Source organism: Argiope bruennichi, chromosome 10 (assembly GCF_947563725.1).
Source record: "Argiope bruennichi chromosome 10, qqArgBrue1.1, whole genome shotgun sequence".
In the NCBI taxonomy this organism is placed as follows: Eukaryota; Metazoa; Arthropoda; class Arachnida; order Araneae; family Araneidae; genus Argiope; species Argiope bruennichi.
In genome coordinates this window covers 52788460-52806738 of record NC_079160.1, presented here as the reverse complement: position 1 = coordinate 52806738, position 18279 = coordinate 52788460, and the positions used below count along the sequence as shown (strand labels likewise).

Genomic DNA, 18279 nt, shown 5'->3' with positions numbered 1-18279 from the left:
TGTAACATGAAATGCACCTTCGGATATTTGGGAATAGATGCAAAACTACACTATCTATTTAATTATATCTTATCTAACAGTCTTACTTGTAATAAATATAGTAAAAAATTACTGAAATTAAATTCAGAGACATAATTTAACCACAGAATCCTTATTTTGTATTTTGTTTGAAATTTAGTAAGTTTAAAATAGATCTAATTAAGGAAATAGAATTATTTTAACTTAAACTAACTTTATCAATGGTGGGTTTGTTTCAATTTTCGCACCTCTGAAATTGAAACAAACAGAATAATATTCAATACAAAAATAAAATCTCTACAGATTTTGGTTATATATTAATAGCTAGTTCACACAATGGGCTATTCAACTAGTAGATACATAAAAATCTTTCTAAAATTGGGAGAATCATCATTACAGCCCTTCCCTCTGTTGGGAAGATCTTTGTCTTTTGTGGGGCAAATTCAAACCTCACTCTTGTTAACAATCCATTAAGGATTATACAGACATTCACCAGGCATAACTAAATAAAATCTTCACCATCTAAATCACTAAAAATTAAAGAAGTCGAACCTTTTAAGAGTTGAAATAATTTAATAAATGTATGAGCAGAATAATCCGTATTTCATACTACCTCTTCAGAATAGCCACTCCAGTATTTTAATAGATGGTGCCAATTGTTGAAAAAAAGGAGGAACTGAAACAAAATTATTAATATGCATTGAACCCTGAATTGATTTCAACAACCTGAATCGATTCATCCTGGATTCTTCTCTTTTATAAGTTTTCTATCTTGATGAATCTAGTATTCATTTCTTAATACATCCAGTAAACAAAACTTTATGACAATACTTTTTATTAATTGTATTCAAAGTTCAAAAAGAAGAATATTTTCTTTGCACTCCTTAAGAAAATTTTGGATTTATTTTCAAAATTAAGTACTTTTAAGGTACTTGAAAATGATTTTCTAATTTAAGCATTTTTCAAGATGCTAAACATTTATTTTTGTTTTTGAGTACCATATTCACATGCACTCAGATAAACTTCTCTTAGATATGTTACAAACAAAATTTTATAAAAATCTACAAAACTTTTCTTAGATCACATAAATTTCAACCCTCTAATTAACTTCACAGGGAGACATAATTACAAAAATGTGTTTTTCAAACTCAGAGAGGTCTAAAACATGGAGATTCAATCTTTTAATTATTATAATTTCAATGATTTCTAGTATACTTTGTATTTGGAAAAGTAAAGAATAAATAAAACTTTCACAAGAATATAAAAAAAAATTAATATTCATCATGTTTTATAATAATCTTTATTAACGACTAAAACTGTTTAAAAATGTATATAATCATAACTGTGTTAAAAATTATTTATACACAACAAAAGATAGCACATTGACATGGCATTATATTCTACAATATGAGTTACTAACAATATAATGTGACTAGATATTAATACTTTAACTCAGAAGGTAAATAAATTTCCATTATTAAAAACTTTTCTTAGATTAAAAATATGTTTTGATTGTTCACCGAACTGGATTCACCAAACCATTGCTAAAATCGAATTATTTTATCATGTAAGGCAGCATTTGATACTTGTAGTTAATATGTTGCATCCTACATGCTATGCTGTATTTTGTTCATCTTGCTCTTCATCAATGACCTAAAAAATTATGAGCGTCAATAATTTTAAAACAATAATAAATTTCAAGGCATAATATTTTAAAATATATACTATTTTGATTTGAGAAAATTTTTCAATGGAATACAAAATGTTTTGATTTTTTTTTTAAATAATGGTAGATGAAATCTCATAATTAAATAAGTCATTTGTCTGTTTGAATAAGCTTAGTTTAATGCCTAAGTTTCAAGCTGCACAAAGTCCATTTAAGAATGAATTTCTGATTCCGATTGGGCAAGATCTCGGTAAGATATATTCTTATCCCAATTTCTACACCATACTGCAAATAGGTTTTATAGTACAATTTAAATTTCTCTCGATATGCAAAATTAATTTAAATGTTGATTATATGATACAAATGTTTCAACCAAAGACCTTTTCTTCTTTAAAAATATTTCAATGACTCTTCTCAAAAACAATTTCTATATCATTAGTAAATCCTATTCAAGAAAATAAAATATTTGTTTTCTGAATACACAAAAAGAAATCAGATTCCATGCATTTTATTTAAATAATTACATTATTTTAAATTTTTGAAATATTTGAGTGATAAACAATTGGGATATAAAACAGTTTCTTTTAAATAATTTCCTATTGACAAAGTAATAAAAATAGGAGATATTATTAAAAAATTCTTATATATTTAAATGCCCACACATGAAAAAAAAAAAAAAAGAAGTATTGAATTGCATTTTGCAAAAACTGAGTTCATTCATTAAAATTGCTTGCTGAACTTTATTTATAGGATTTAAAGAAAAAGTCATAAAAAGATTAGTTTCATAATTTTTCAGAAAAAATTATATTACTTTAAAAAAATAAAAATTTAAACATTATATGCTTAGAAATTAAACTTACCTTTCTTATCTCAATGTATTTAAGAGCAGTTAAAAAAGAAGACAGTGCATAACCTTCTTCCCCAAACATATATCTAGAAAATAAATTTGACATTAAGATTTAATAATAGTATTTTCTCAAAAATACTATTATTAAGTCTATTCTAATAATATATCTATGTCACAAATTAAAAAAAAAATAGTTGAAAGGAATCCAACTGTTCAATAAAGTATATTAAGCAGCATAGTAAAATTTACAAATAAAATTGCAATACTCTTTTTGGATCAATTATAGGAATAAAAATTAAGGAAAAAAATCAATAAAACTACAAATATATCTAAATCTTTGTGACTTAAATAAAATTCATAACATTAAAATGTATGACATAAAATAATGTGTACTAAAATACTATTTTATTCTCTTTAACTCAAGAAGATCACAATAATCAGTCTTGAATTATAGAGTAAGTAATGAATGAGTTTTCAAAATAATGAAACTAGCATTAAAGCGCTCCAAATTTTTTGGTTAGGTTTAAACAAATTATTAATGCAATTTTTTCGAAACAAATTCTGTTACATTATGTCAAAATTCTTTTTCTTGGTTTTTCCAATATTAGTTTGTATTCATTAAAAAAAAAATATATAATTACCCAATAATTCTAATAAATATATAAGTAACTGATCTGATTTAAATGTTAGCATTTTTCTTCAACGAGTATCTCTCTCTCTTTTTTTTTCAACAAATTAATTATATTATTTTAATACTCAAAGATTAATAATAATAAGATTTTAGTGATATCAAAACATAAATTAATGATTCAGAGAGATGTGATTTCTAATTATTTATATTCAACTACATTTCATTTTTTAAAATAGTCGAGAGAATAGTATATTTTATTAGCATTTGACCGCTAAAAAATATACTTACTTCATATCAAATAGTTGTTCAATGGCAAAACATTCAGAACTAAGCTGTGGTAGGCCTGATTTTACGATTATGTAACACAATAATGGGATTAAGTCATCTGCTCCACTAAAAGTATGAATTACAAGCATGCATTAATGAAATCAGTAAAATAGCATATTATATTGAATTTATTATACATTTAATGATGGATTTTAAGCATATTAACCAATCATATCAAAATTTTATTTTGCCAATATTTTCAGAAAACAAAGAAATATTCTTTATATTGCACATTTGAAGCAGTAGTGATCACCCTTTTTAAGCAATAAATTATAAATCTGGCTACTAAATAAGAAAGTTTTGCCTTATTGGTAAATAATAAGTAAAAATAAAAATTCTTAGCTCAAACTTATAGAATTATAATCTATCATATTCATTCATTTTGAACAAATAATATGCATTTGCTATTTTCTACAGATTAATGATTGATAGATATTTGTGAAATATATTTCTTAATAATATAAAATAATGCCTTAAAGAAATTGATTACAAAAATGATATAAGGAAGGGAAAAAATTATGAACTCCCCCTTTGTTCAGAGAATTATGTAATTCTTGATATTTTAATTTCGTTCAAGTAATATATATATATATATATATATATATATATATATATATATATATATATATATAATGACATTTCACCAAAATGCAACAGGAACAAATTTTTCTTTTCCATTGTTTTATATAAAGAATATCAAGAAGCAATTTAAAAGCTGTTTTAAGAAGTAATGTAGAATTGAATAATCAATATAGATAAATGAATTAATTTACTGATATTATCATTTTCTTTTTTCAACAGAAAAAACAAAGTTTATTCTTTTGTAATATTTTAATTTCTTCATTTGAAAAGGGATTTCAATATTGAACAATATTGCTTTAAAAGTAATCACTAAGCAGATAACTTTAAAAAGAATATTTATAAATTCAAATTTTAAATTATATTTATAATGAGAACACAGCATTTAATAATAGTAATATCAAAAAATTTCACCAGAAATAAAATGATTTGTATGCCACCTTTAAAAAAAAATACATTCATCAATGTCAGATTTACAGTGAAATTTTTTTTTCAGAATATTTTTAAAATCAATAGTATGCTAAATAAATAACATGCTATATAAATATAATAAGTAAGCTAAATAAATTAGTATGCTAATAAAATCAGCACTGAAATAAATTTTGTAATTCATGCAATTCATGTCAAAGTAAAGAAAACAATGAGCTGATGAACCCAAACTACTGAAGCTGGCCTTCTGCAAAAATTATACATTAAAGTGGTAATTAGCTGAGGAAAGGAATCTTTATTTGTTTTTACCGAATATATGAGATATGCATTTATTATGGACTAAAAATACAAGAATATTTTTTCCATTTTCTTGATTTTGATTAGCACTCAAAACAAATAAATTTTAATCCATTTTTAACTGTATTTAATATAAAGAATTCCTTTACAGCAGTTTTACCATTTTTATATTCAGAGTACACTACAAAAATTTTGCCTCTTTGAATTAAAATATTTTATACACAATTTTATATGTATTTACCAATTGGGTACAAAGACATATCAAATTTCAAATATATAAATCTGAAGTATCTTTGAGACATTGTGTTTATATGTACCCAAGCAGTAAAGGAACAGTCAAGATATTTTCATTGGGGATATAAACTTCACAATACTTCACAGGTAGGATTTTTTTTTCTTTTATGATTGCAATTCTTTCTCTATTTTTTATAAATAAAAAGTATAAAAGTTACCACTGACGCTTCCACAAAACTCATCGGGAAATTTTTTTTTCATTTTTAAGATACTGAGTACAAAATTTGAAATGATTATTCTGAAACACTTTCATTATTCAATAAGGTTGTATCGATACTGCAGGATGATAAAATGAATAAAAATACAGAAACACAGTTTTAAATCAAAACAATAACACTCTGTAATTGAGATTCTGCATATATTTTGCTAAATTATGACATCCTCTATTTCTAAAAGAAGGATTTAAAAAGAAACAGGGCATATTCAGAAATTATGCTGTAATTATTTTTTTGAAAGCACAATCATGAATTTGACAATCAAATACATATTCCTGAAAGCAAGTTTTAAAACTTTTCCAATTATAAGACTTAATAAACATAACTTGTGTTCTTTCATATATTACAAAGCAAATTTTTGAAAAGATTATTCCAAAAATAAAAGCCTTTGACACTGCAAATTTATTTTGCTATAAAAGTAACATTCTTTCTCTATTGAAAAGAAAGGAAGAAAAACAAAGAAAGCCATCAAACTTAATAAGGAAAACATTTAATAAGAAAAGAATAAATTCTGAAGTTTAAATTCTTAAAATTAAATAATTAATATAACAAGAGTTAATAAAAATTCATCAAAATGTTTAAAGAAGGGGTTTTTTATGAAAAAAATCTAAAGATAAAAAAAGTCACAGCTCTAAGCATTTTGTATAAAATTTATCACTTACAGCCGTCTTTGATTTGGATTAACTTGGTTGCTGGATGGATTACCACAAATTATTTTAGCAATATCCACTGAAAAGAGAATTTTTCAGATATATTAAATGTTAATTAAAATATAACAAAATATATATTCTCATTTATATTGACAAATTTTTCTGTAAAAAAATTTATTGACATATTCTAATACAGCACAGAAAGCTTCAATTTTACTGTTTTATATAATTTAAATAGCACACTAAAGTGTTTGGCATATTTTGTATGCTTATGTATCATTTTTAATTTCTTTATCAAACATAATGTTTTGAAGTGAAAAGAAATAAATTTTAATATAAATAAACAAAATAAAAAAAAATTAAAACTTTCAAATTTCATAAACAATTTTGCTTTTTTTCATTGTGATTTTTATAAAAATCACAATGAAATTTAATTTACTTTTGAACAATATAATTAAAAATTGAAAGTATTTCATAACATAATAAATTAACATTTAATATTAAAATCGCTAAATGTTTTAAGATAGTAGAGCAGTATGAACAACAACAATAAAATAAAGAGACATTTTCCATAGGATATGTTTCATTATAATCATTTTAAACAAAAGCAAAATAGCTTTTTTTTTCTATTTTTGTTATTTAGTTTCTAAAAGAAATAAACAAAATTTATTAATAAGTAAATAACTCAAATTTATCAGCAAACTTTTGTATGGCAAAAATTTAAATAAATATTAAATTAATGGAAAAATATGGAAAATATTTACCAAAACACATCAGTTATGCATTTCTTTGACTCTTCTATTGGGTACTATCACTAAACATTTGTTTCTGTTTTATTCAAAATTATTTTGTTTAGTTATAATATATATTAAGTAATAACAAACAATAAAATACATAAGCAATGCATGAAATACAGAGTAATCTATATACAGTAAAATGACATATCTTGTTTTCTATCTACTCATGTTCTACCCATTCATAATTTTGCATAGCAATAATCAAAGTACACATATTTAAACTAAACATAATATTAAATAAAAAAAATCTAAGCAAATTATTAATAAATAATTAACTAATATTGCCACATTCTGTACAATACGTATAAGAAAATCGTTGAAAAAAAAAAAAAAAAAAAGAATGTCACTACAAATTTAGAAGAGAGTACACAGAATAAATAAAAGACTGAAAAAGAATAGAAAATTGGGATTCCAAAAATTTTTGTGATTTCAGAAAGATTAAAATGTTATATAAAGATTTAGTTTCAGTTAGTAGTTTAGAAACTGAATCAATCAACTTCATTTATTTTATATTTTAATATCTTACAAATGAGAAAAGGAAAGAGAAAGGGGGAAAAAAGAATAAAATCATTACTAATTTGTATCAAATTATTTGTCTTCTAATGTTCCAATAATTTATCCTAAAAATTATTCCATATAAGATTTTTAAATTTTCTGAAACACTTATTATTATTATTATTTTTATCAAAATACATGTTTCTCTTACAAACTGAATTTCACATTTTTGTACAAATATATTAAATATTCATATAACTACAGATATGCTAAAACAAAAGCAACAAAAACAAAAAAGAGAGCACAAAATATTATGAATATACTTTACCAAGACATCTTAATTTCTGTGTCATGGATTGTGATTTAACAATAACTTGCAAAAGAGAAGTACAATTCCTATAAACTTCAGGATCTATATATGCTTGATTTGAAAATCCAAATTTTGTTGGATCAGAATCTTTGTGGGTTATCATTGCCTCCATTATTTTATATTCAGATGAAATATTTATTATTCTAAAAGAGGAGATATTATTTCATAAAAATATCCAGAGCACAGAATTTTAAATACAATTTTTAAGCTTAAATGAATTATTTACATATTTATCATATGGTAATAAATTAATAGTATTTCGAAATTTTAAGTATAAATCATACCTGCTTAAGAAAATAAATAACAAAAATAATATGATGCAGGGGGTACTTCATTGATTGTTTTTAGAAATGTGAAAAGGTTTTAAAAAAAGTTTGAAATTTGGCATTTTGAAGATACTAATATTTATCAAATTATAAGAAATTATAATTTAGCCTATCTACATTACATAGCATATTTTGTCATTATTCTACATAATTTTTCTCATAAAAAGATATAAAATGCCTCCATCAATGCCATGCACAAAAGAATTCAAACAAATGGTTCTATCATCATGAAGACTGACCAAGGCCATCACAGTACAACCCCGCCTGCACAGGATCGCTATTTGGCATTAAGTACATGATGACATAGGTTAAAAACGACACTTCAGCTTGCTCTTGACATTGCTGTTGCATCTGGAATAACAATTTTCAGACAAACAATATATAAACACCTATCAGAGAGGGCCTCTCCCTTTGACTGCATTCAGGAAAGTCCGGTTGTTGTAAAGTCAAATACATAAGTCTTGGACACAACAAGAAAAGGGATGTGCTATCATCCCTCCTCTGTAAAAGAAATTAACAGATTTGGTGGCAAAGGAATCCTTGTCTCAGGCAGAGTAATGTTAGGCAGTCATACACCACTGCACATCTTCGATGCGAATATTGTCACAGCAGATTGCTATAGAGATGAGGTCCTTGAAGCCTATGTGAGGTTGTATTAATGTGCTATTGATCTGGATTTCATTTTTATGATGATAATGCACGGCCACACATAATTCTGATTGTGGCTGATTTTCTTACAAAAGTGGATATTCGACGTATAGCCCTCGCGGTCATCAGATCTAATCTGATTGAATAGGTATGGGATGATGTAAGAAGAGCCATTGCACAGTGTAACCCCTATCACAAGACCTGCAGGAGTTAAAAACCACCCTTTTGAAGAATGGGGTTAGTTACCACAAACAGTTATTGATATTCTCATAAACAGTATGAGAAACATTCTCATAACAACTAATTGTCAAGCTTGTGTAATAGTGTATGATGGTCATATTCTATATCAGACAAACTTTTACCAAGATAAATGCTTTATCTCTGATTCACAGTTTAATATTTTTTTGATATATACCCTGTTTCTTAATTCACAATTAAAATCTTTTCCATATTGTTATGTTGCTATATTTTTTCCTCCCTTTGTAATATATTTCTGTGCCAATTTTATGGCAACACAGTAAATAGTTCATCAGTTTTCATATTTTATGTTTGTGACATTAAGTTTGAACAAGAGTGTATAATATTAATATACAAACTTTATGATAATTATGAATCAAATAATGCTTTACAAATTCACAAACAGCTGAAAGAATGCATTAACTTTTTTTATATAATAAAAATGCAGAAAAAAATTATACAAGTTTATAGTTATGCAATTTTTTTTAAATTATTAGTTTTGAAATTCAAAATACATATAATTTTTACATTTGAATCAAAAACATATATAGTGTTTTATTATAGCTTTGTATTAAAAAAATTATTCTGTTCTTATATGGAAGAAAAAAATTGGCATTACAAACTGAATAATTTTAATAAAAGCTGAATAAATAAGAGTTACATTCTTAATTTTTTTTTCAAGCATACATCTCCTTTTTTTCTTTAAAAATTATTATTAATAGCAATCAAAAACAAAAATGAAAAAATGAATACACTAACAAATATAATTCTAAATGAAAAATTGAGGAGAAGCAATTAAATAAACATTTTTATGGAATAAGATAAAGTAATTTATTTTGTTGAGGCTTTTTAATAAAATGTTTTTAAATACTGGTATCATTTTAAATAAATATAATTGTTCATACTGAAATCATTTTCAATACTATTTTATAAAATTTTCTGCAAGAAAATTTTATTAACATACTGAAAGTATCATAATTAATTTTACATAAAATTATACATATTATTTATAATTTGTATAAAATTATAAATAATATATTATTATTTTATATATAATATATTATATTATAATTATAATAATATATTAATAATATATAATATATTATTATATTATTTTACATAATATAATAATATGTATAAAATTTTACATATTATTATATTTATTCAAATAATTTAATTTTAAAATACAACCATTTTTGGTATTTCAAATTATATACTACACAAATAAAATGAGAAGAGTTTATAGAACAGTTAATAAAATAATCATGAAAATGATGATGACAGAATTCTTACCTGAACAAGATGATTAAATTTGACCAAATTGGATCTAAAATATGTGTTTCTATGAGTCTGTGGCAAATTTCTTCTGAATCTTCTGGTAAGAGGGATTTGTAAATTAAGTAAAAAATTTCTAAAATATTCTCAATAGTGTAAGTTAATTCTGATGAAACATTTTCTAAAAACCTTTGAAGTGATTGAAGAATTGTCTTGGAAATAAAAGTTGCTTTATTTTTGGTAAACTTGATAATTAATTCATCAGGACCATCTGTAATACTAAGTTTGTTTTCTCTTTCAATTAATGATGAATCTATAAGAAACATCGAATAATTAGTTTAGAATACATAATGTTTTATAAGTGAAAGAACATTAGTAAATACCATAGCAAATTAACAAATAATAATGATAACTATCCAAAGTTCTCTTTACTAACTTTAAACTACCAGAAATAATACTCAACCTAATTAAGTTTAGTTGAATCATAACCTTGACTTGAAGCTACATGACAGTTATTTTAGGATAGAATTTCTCATTTTGAATTGAAGTCAAATAACATGCTAACACTCAAGTTCTTATTTCCAAATTTCCACTGAACACAAGTAGGTAGGCATTTTATCCAAGCAGATTTAATCATAACAATTCACTAGCACATTCGGCTGAATCTGATCTCACATTTCTGGTACCTGTTAAGAAGCCAAAATTCTGTTAACAGGCAGCTGCGAGTCCCCAGGAAACTCTGTCAACCTCAAATATTATTCAATAGGAAAAATAAACAATATATATATATTTTAAAAATGAAAAAAATTCTTAAATGAAAATATTTTTTCATTAATACTTTTATAATGATTGCATGAGTCATTTTTGAAAACAATACGCACAACACCATTATTTTATAGAAAAAAAAAAAAAATTAAATCTTGTATCTCCTATTTAAACAACATTACAAATTTCGAATTTCAGTTTTGACACATGCACTAATAAAAAGAAAACAAAGTCAATTTGTACAAAAATTAATCTGAAAAAAAATATAATATTGGAAAAAAGGATTTAACACAATGTTCATTTAAACAGATCACATGTGAATATTCGTTTTGTTTTTTAAAAAATTTAAGAAATTAATGCTCCATTAAGAATATGGAATAGGATTTTATTATTTACAAATTAGAGTTTTAACATAAATTAAATACACCATCCCAATTAATAACAAATTGTATACAAATAATTTGTTATAAGAATATGATCTGTATGCTACACCCATACAGTAATATGAAAAATTCTAAATAAGTATTCACAAGATATATCTTCAAACTTAACAAGAAAAATAAATTTATAACATGATTTCTGCATAAAATTTTATGTATAATATGCAAGAAGTAAATAAATATTTGAGGATAATTTGAGTTTTCTTTCAATTCCCCCCCCCCTTCATTATAATATAACAAACATCAATTTGTAAAAATCTAAAATCACCAAAACCTTCATTAATTTGAATATGAAATACACACATGCAAGTAGTTCTCATAAAAAAAGTGTTCTTTGTGAAAGAAAATATTTATTTAATAACACTCTATCATCAAAATTATATTTTAATTAGAAAATATATACATTCATATTAAGAATTGACTCACAAAATCTTTTCAATAACATATTTTCAAGGGTGACTTCAAGCATGATAGCAGACATAAAGCATCTAGACAAAGTGGCTCAAATTTTTAATGATATTTGAATATTATTTTTATACATTTCCACTAAAAATATACATGTGTATATTTTCAAAGAATGTATGAAAAATGGAAATAAAGCAACATCAAACTTCATTATTAGAACAGTTTTTTTTTTTTTTCACTGAATCAGGATTACAGTATTTTAATTTGACTTGTTAAAGATTAGATTCAAGAAATGATAAAGCATAAGGATTAAAAAGGATAATCTAAGCAATTGAATTGGTTATTCATGATAAACACATTTAAAAAAATGTTTTTTATAAATTCTTTGTTTATTGATATGCAATTAAAACTGCAGTTGCAACATTTAGAGAACATTTCATAAAAGGATATTTTTATACAGATAATTACCTGGTAATAATGCTTGATAATCAGAATGCTGTTTCAGTTTTGTATCAATTTCTCTCTTAATATTTGTTTGCACAACTAATAACCATTGCGAGAGAGGATGCTCACTACATCTAAATAAACAATCAAACTGTTAAACTAAAAATCCCACTTTTAAGAGGAATTTTTATACAAAAGAATAAATAATAAAATAATGTTGAATACATTATATTAATTATATTTAATCACATAGTTCCTATATGCTAGGACAAATAAAAGAAGGATTTTTAAAGGAAATATATAAAATTAAGTTGCAGATATTAAAATTAAATAAAAGAAAGAGATACATTGGTGAAAATGTGATAATTTAAAAACTTGATTATATTATATTCATGTAATATTTGTTCTCATTGCCCTATATAACTAACAGAATATTCATAAAAATTGTCTGTATGGTCTTTAAATATGAACATTATAGATACATAATGGTAATTTAAATTCAATTAACAAAATGAGATGGATATCAGGAAATTAAAGTAAAACAAACATTATTATTAATATCCTTTTAAGGAGTTATTTGACCAAGTTGAATTAATTTTTTATAGTCCTATTTAATTATAATAATGACATAAATCAATTGCATACCTAACAGTTTTTTGAAATATTTTCTGAGCTGCCTCAGGAGCTGTCATATTTGAAGCATTAAACTTCCAAGTCACTGGCCATGTCTAAGAAAATTATAAATTCACTTTGATTTTATACTTAAAAAAATACATACATACTAATGAAGAATTATCTATTGATTAATTTTGATACATATGAAGAAATTATCTAAATGATCAATAGCTTAAAAAGATTAAATGGAAATGAATCAGATTAAAATTTTAAAAATAATAAAAATAAAAACAAATGCTGTGATTTAGAAAGAGAATTTAAAAAGTTACCCACTAATGTTACAAAGAAAGATTATAACATTTTTCAAATAGTTATAATTATTTTTGCTGCCTAATTTTAAGGAGTTGTTTGGATTATCATTTATTTTTAAAGATGATATACATTAGTTTCTTACTAGATGCACAAGAATTGAGGATAAAGACAACTCAAGAGGAATTGTGCAAAACAATATTGAAAACACAAAGAAGTTTTGAGTCTTTCCTTCTGTCAGATATTCACATATTTGTAAGAAAAAATAATTAAAAAAATCATTTGTAGATTTTAACTAAAATTTTCAATTGAATTTACTTTTTTTTTATAAGCAGCTAATGCTTCTTTTTCTAAACTATTTTCCTGTTTTGGCTTTCTAAAAAACTTTTTATCCAAAAATCAATTTTGCAAAAAAAAAAAAAAAAAAAAAAAAATCTAATGGGGGGGGGGAGAATGTAAATAATTAAAGATATACTGGCTTAGGCAATTACTACTGGCTTAGGCAATTACATGAGATATAGCAAAAAATAAACAATAGAATTTGAAAAGGAAGTTACAGTACTTATTCTTTACATTAAATTACAAATTTTTTAACTGCATTTCTTACATGCATCAGATTTGATTTTAAAGAATAATATATCCTCTAACAAATGTTTTGAAATCTGATGTATACACATAACTACAATTTATATACATATTAATTTTCTGCAGATATAACTGTGTTGTTTCAATTAAGTTTAAAATCCATTTTCAGGTTTTACATTGCTATTCTTTTCCCCTGAAAAAAGTACTTATACATTAGAACTAAACTAATCTTATAATTTTAAAACAATTTAATTTAAAAACAAATTTTGCTTTTTTTTTTTTTTTGGATAGCTAAGCAAGCTTTCTAATAAACTTCTGACAAGTAGCAATTAAAAATTTTGCTTTTTTTAAAAAATGAAATTTGAAAAACAAAAATGTATGATGTATTAACTTGTGATAAATAATCCAACTGAAATTCTCCATTTCATATTAAAATACATTGCTTTTATTTATAAAATAAATATTTTAATAAATAAAAAAAATATTTCCCTATTCATCTACATACAAGGAACTTGATGACAGATTCATATAGAAAGCAATTATATATATATATATATATATATATATATATATATATATATATATATATACTCTTTATAATGTATGTGTGTGTGACATTTTCAATTTATTCATCTCATGCTGAGTCTAGCATATGCCATACCCAAAATACTGTTTCAACTTAATTCTCTTCTGAAACTAAATAAATTCAATGTGCTTTCACATTATTTTTTTCTGCTTTTCTATATGGATTATGTCTCCTGCTGATCATGGTTCTAATAAAGAACTTTTAAGAAGCATTTTCCATAATAATCTTGAACCAATAAAAAGTTATTATTTAAAGAATTCCATGTCTGCTGTTGAGAATTCAGTTGACCACGTGATCTCCCTGGGCGGAACTAGCTGCCAATCATGTGTCACGTGGTCTCCCTGTTGTTGTTTAGTATTTTTTTTTTCTAGCAGAAGCGAACTGGACTCCTGTACTAGAGGGAGTGTTATCTCGGCTCTCGGATCCCGGCTCTTTCCGAGAGAGTTTTATGTGTAGTTCTCTAGGCTTTCTACACTAAGGCGTATTCATGTGCCTTTTGTTGTTATTGTTACCAATAAACCCCAGAAAAGACAACATGTGTCTTCAAGTCATTTCACTCCAGAACACAATCTTCACTATCGAATAAATTATTGTTCAATCAAGAAATGCAACGATAATTCATCATGGTGCCGAAACCCGGGAAATAGTATACTGGGTGAAGATTGTGTTTATGCTCTTGAATTGGTGAATAATCGTGGTGCTCCTGAAATTCTGCTTTTATTAAGGATTATAACTCATCGTTGGACATTTAAAAAGGTACTGTAAACTTTATTTTATGCATGAAAATGGAAACTCTTGATAAGTTAAAGGCGAAACGCAAGATAATTCGTACTGCTTGTACAAAATTGATTAACAAGGCCTATTTGTTATTAGAAAGTTGTGATATTGAAAACGAAAGTGATCAAGAACAACTTTCGGAACATTTATCTAGTTTAGAAGCAAAACAATTAGACCTCAAAAGCCTTAATAGTGAAATTGAGGATTTAATTTCTGATAGTGCATTGTTTGATATAGAAATCCAAAGCTCTTTTGAATATGAAGAGCAAATAAATGAAGCTAAGTTCAAAATCAAAAGTAAGATCAAAAAGTTTAAAACTGATCAACAACCTATCCCACCACTTGCTGCTAATGGTTCTAATGTAAGAATTAACTGTCCTGCAACAAGCATTAATTTGCCAAAACTAAGAATTCCCACATTTAGTGGAGATGCTAGTACTTTTCTAGAATTCATCAATAGCTTCAATAATGCTATTGACTCTAATGATTCTTTAAGTAATGTTGACAAATTCATATATTTAAAGTCCTTTTTATCCGGCGAAGCTTACAAAATTGTTTCCGGTTTTTCTCTTACTGAAGAAAATTACAAATCGTGTTTATCTCTGTTAAAGGACAGATATGGGAAGCAAGACCATTTGATTAGTCATTTCATGAATCGCCTATTAGAAACTGAACCCGTAAAATCCTCTTTCAATCTTAAGGGATTACGAAAACTGCATGACGAGAGTGAAATAAGCATAAGAAATTTAAACTCAATGGGAATTGCATCCGGAAATTATGGCCATTTACTTATACCTATTTTATTAAAGCAATTACCCCAAGATTTAGTCATAGAGTTCCATCGTAGGAGAGATTCTTCTAAGATTGGTGACGTCAATGAATTGATAAAATTTATAAAATTCGAAATTGAATCGCGCGAATCTGCGAATATTGCTACTGGACATTCTCAGGTTCCAGAAATTCCCCGATATCCTTCACGAAATTCCGTTTATCATGGACATACTAAATTTAAAAATAAATTGCCTTCATCTGCCGCGTTAAATACTATAGTTAAAAATGTATGTGCCTTTTGTAACTCCGACACGCACACTGCATTAAAATGCAAAAATTTATCGGATGGGCAAAAACGTTACAAATTAAAGAAAGAGGGTAGATGCTATCGGTGCATGGCTCATAGACACATAATTTCACAATGCAAGGCAAAAATTCCACCCTGTGAGACATGCCAGAGTTTTCAGCACAATTCCTTGTTTTGCCCAAAAAATAAAATTGAAAGCAGCTCGTTTGAAACCGAAACCCACGGGCAGGAAGTCGTAATTTCTTCCATTTTAAAGGCAGAAGAGAACCCTGGCAGTTACGCGACCTTACTTCAAACGGCTAACGTCCAGGCAGAAAATGGTGCCAACAAGATCATGGCTAGACTTTTATTTGATTCAGGATCACAAAAGTCCTTCTTGCGCAGTGATCTGAAACAAGCTTTAAATTTAAAATCAATACGCCAAGAGAAGCTTTTAGTTTATACTTTCTCGAACCGAGAACCAATCGAGAAAATATTCGATGTGGTACGATTCAGAATAAGGAGCAAATTTCCCCCTTATCAATTCTTAAACATTGAGGCTTTGGCTTCAGAAGAAATAACTGGCGCGGACGTATACTCGAACGTTGACCTCAAACATGTAAACAAAGTCATTCCAGCCACCTGCAACCTTTCTGACTCCCTCGAAAATTCCACCCCTATCCAGATCCTGTTGGGGGCGGACTTCCTGTGTAATGTTCTAAGGGGAGAAGCAAGAAAAATAAATAAAAACTTGTTCTTGCAGCCGACACTCTTTGGTGACACTTTAATTGGACAAATCCCAGACTTGCAGAAAAGAAAACATTCCTCCGTATTTACTGTATCTTGTGCTGTAGTGGAAACTGATCTGAAGCGCTTGTGGGAGTTAGATTCTTTCTTGCTCGATGGGACTTCGGAAAATAAATCCAGGGATAATTTAGGTGATTTCGGAAAAGAGCTTAAAATAAAAAACGGACGATATGAAGCACCGTTGCAATGGAAAACAAACGAAATTAAAGAAAAATTAAGTAATAATTTTGACGTTGCGGAAAAGAGATTCATTGCTTTAGAGAAAAAATTTAATAAGGATCAAGCGTTGTTTGAGAGGTATAATGCTGTTATGCAAGAGCAAGTTAACGAAGGCATAATTCAGATGTGTCATGACGAATGTTTTACTGGATATGTAATGCCGCATAGAGAGGTTTTCAGGGAAACTTCTTCCAGTACAAAAACTAGGATAGTATATGATGCCAGCAGTAGCAAGGATTTAATCACATCTGAGAGCTGGTGGCATGGTCCTGAATGGTTGAGGAACGCGGAAAACCTTTGGCCCAAAGCAAAGGGATTTCAATATGATTCTAAAGAGCCAGAAATAGCATCTGAATTTAAATCCGGCGTTATAATTAACACAGCTATTGTTCAAGAAAAAATAATAGATCCAGAAAAATTTAGCTGCTTGCTTAAATTGCTAAGAGTGACTTCTTGGATATTGCGTTTTGTAAATACTCTTAAAAAGAAAAATGTTGAAAAGGGTCCTCTTACTTCAGAAGAACTTTCCGACGCAGAAATGTTTTGGGTGCGAATAGTCCAAAACGACTGTTACTCTAGCGAAATTAAGTGCTTGAAAAATAATAAACCTCTCCCAAGAGACTCTAAATTATTATGTTTAAACCCTTTTCTTGATAATAATGATGTCCTAAGAGTCACAGGAAGACTAGGAAAAACAACCCATTTATCGACCTATGAAAAGCATCCAATCATACTCCCTCCCAAGGCTAAATTAACAGAGTTATTAATTTGGGAATCTCACAAAAGAGTCTTTCATTCTGGTGTATCCCATACGTTGGTGCAAATAAGAGAGAAGTTCTGGATTTTAAAAGCCAGACAAACCATCAAATCTCTTCTTGGAAAATGCACAATATGTAAACGATTCAACTCTTCTCCCGGAAATCAAGTGATCGCGCCACTTCCAGATATTCGTGTAGAACAGTCATCTCCATTTACGATCATCGGTGTTGATTTTGCTGGCCCTCTTTTCGTTAAAGATAGTATTAACAAGCAATATATCTTGTTGATAACCTGTGCAGTGACCAAAGAAGTGTTCATCTAGAACTGGTCGGTGATTTGACTACCGATACATTTCTTCTAGCTTTCCGACGCTTCATTTCTCGACGTGGCTTGTGCTCTGTGGTGGTCTC

General features: G+C 26.5%; 1 protein-coding gene across 1 annotated transcript in view; it reads right to left on the bottom strand.

The window, feature by feature from the left end:
- Positions 1-1301: 1301 nt before the first annotated feature.
- The window catches only part of LOC129988725 (VPS9 domain-containing protein 1-like), a 34029-nt gene continuing 17051 nt past the window's right edge, over positions 1302-18279 (bottom strand). Inside the window, exons 10-17 of the mRNA XM_056096993.1 lie at positions 12801-12883; positions 12180-12289; positions 10120-10414; positions 7574-7758; positions 5966-6032; positions 3451-3555; positions 2545-2617; positions 1302-1671 (exon numbers count right to left, since the gene is read on the bottom strand). Coding sequence (XP_055952968.1) covers positions 1633-1671; positions 2545-2617; positions 3451-3555; positions 5966-6032; positions 7574-7758; positions 10120-10414; positions 12180-12289; positions 12801-12883 — 957 coding nt within the window. The 3' untranslated portion in view covers positions 1302-1632. The remainder of the gene's footprint in view (positions 1672-2544; positions 2618-3450; positions 3556-5965; positions 6033-7573; positions 7759-10119; positions 10415-12179; positions 12290-12800; positions 12884-18279) is intronic.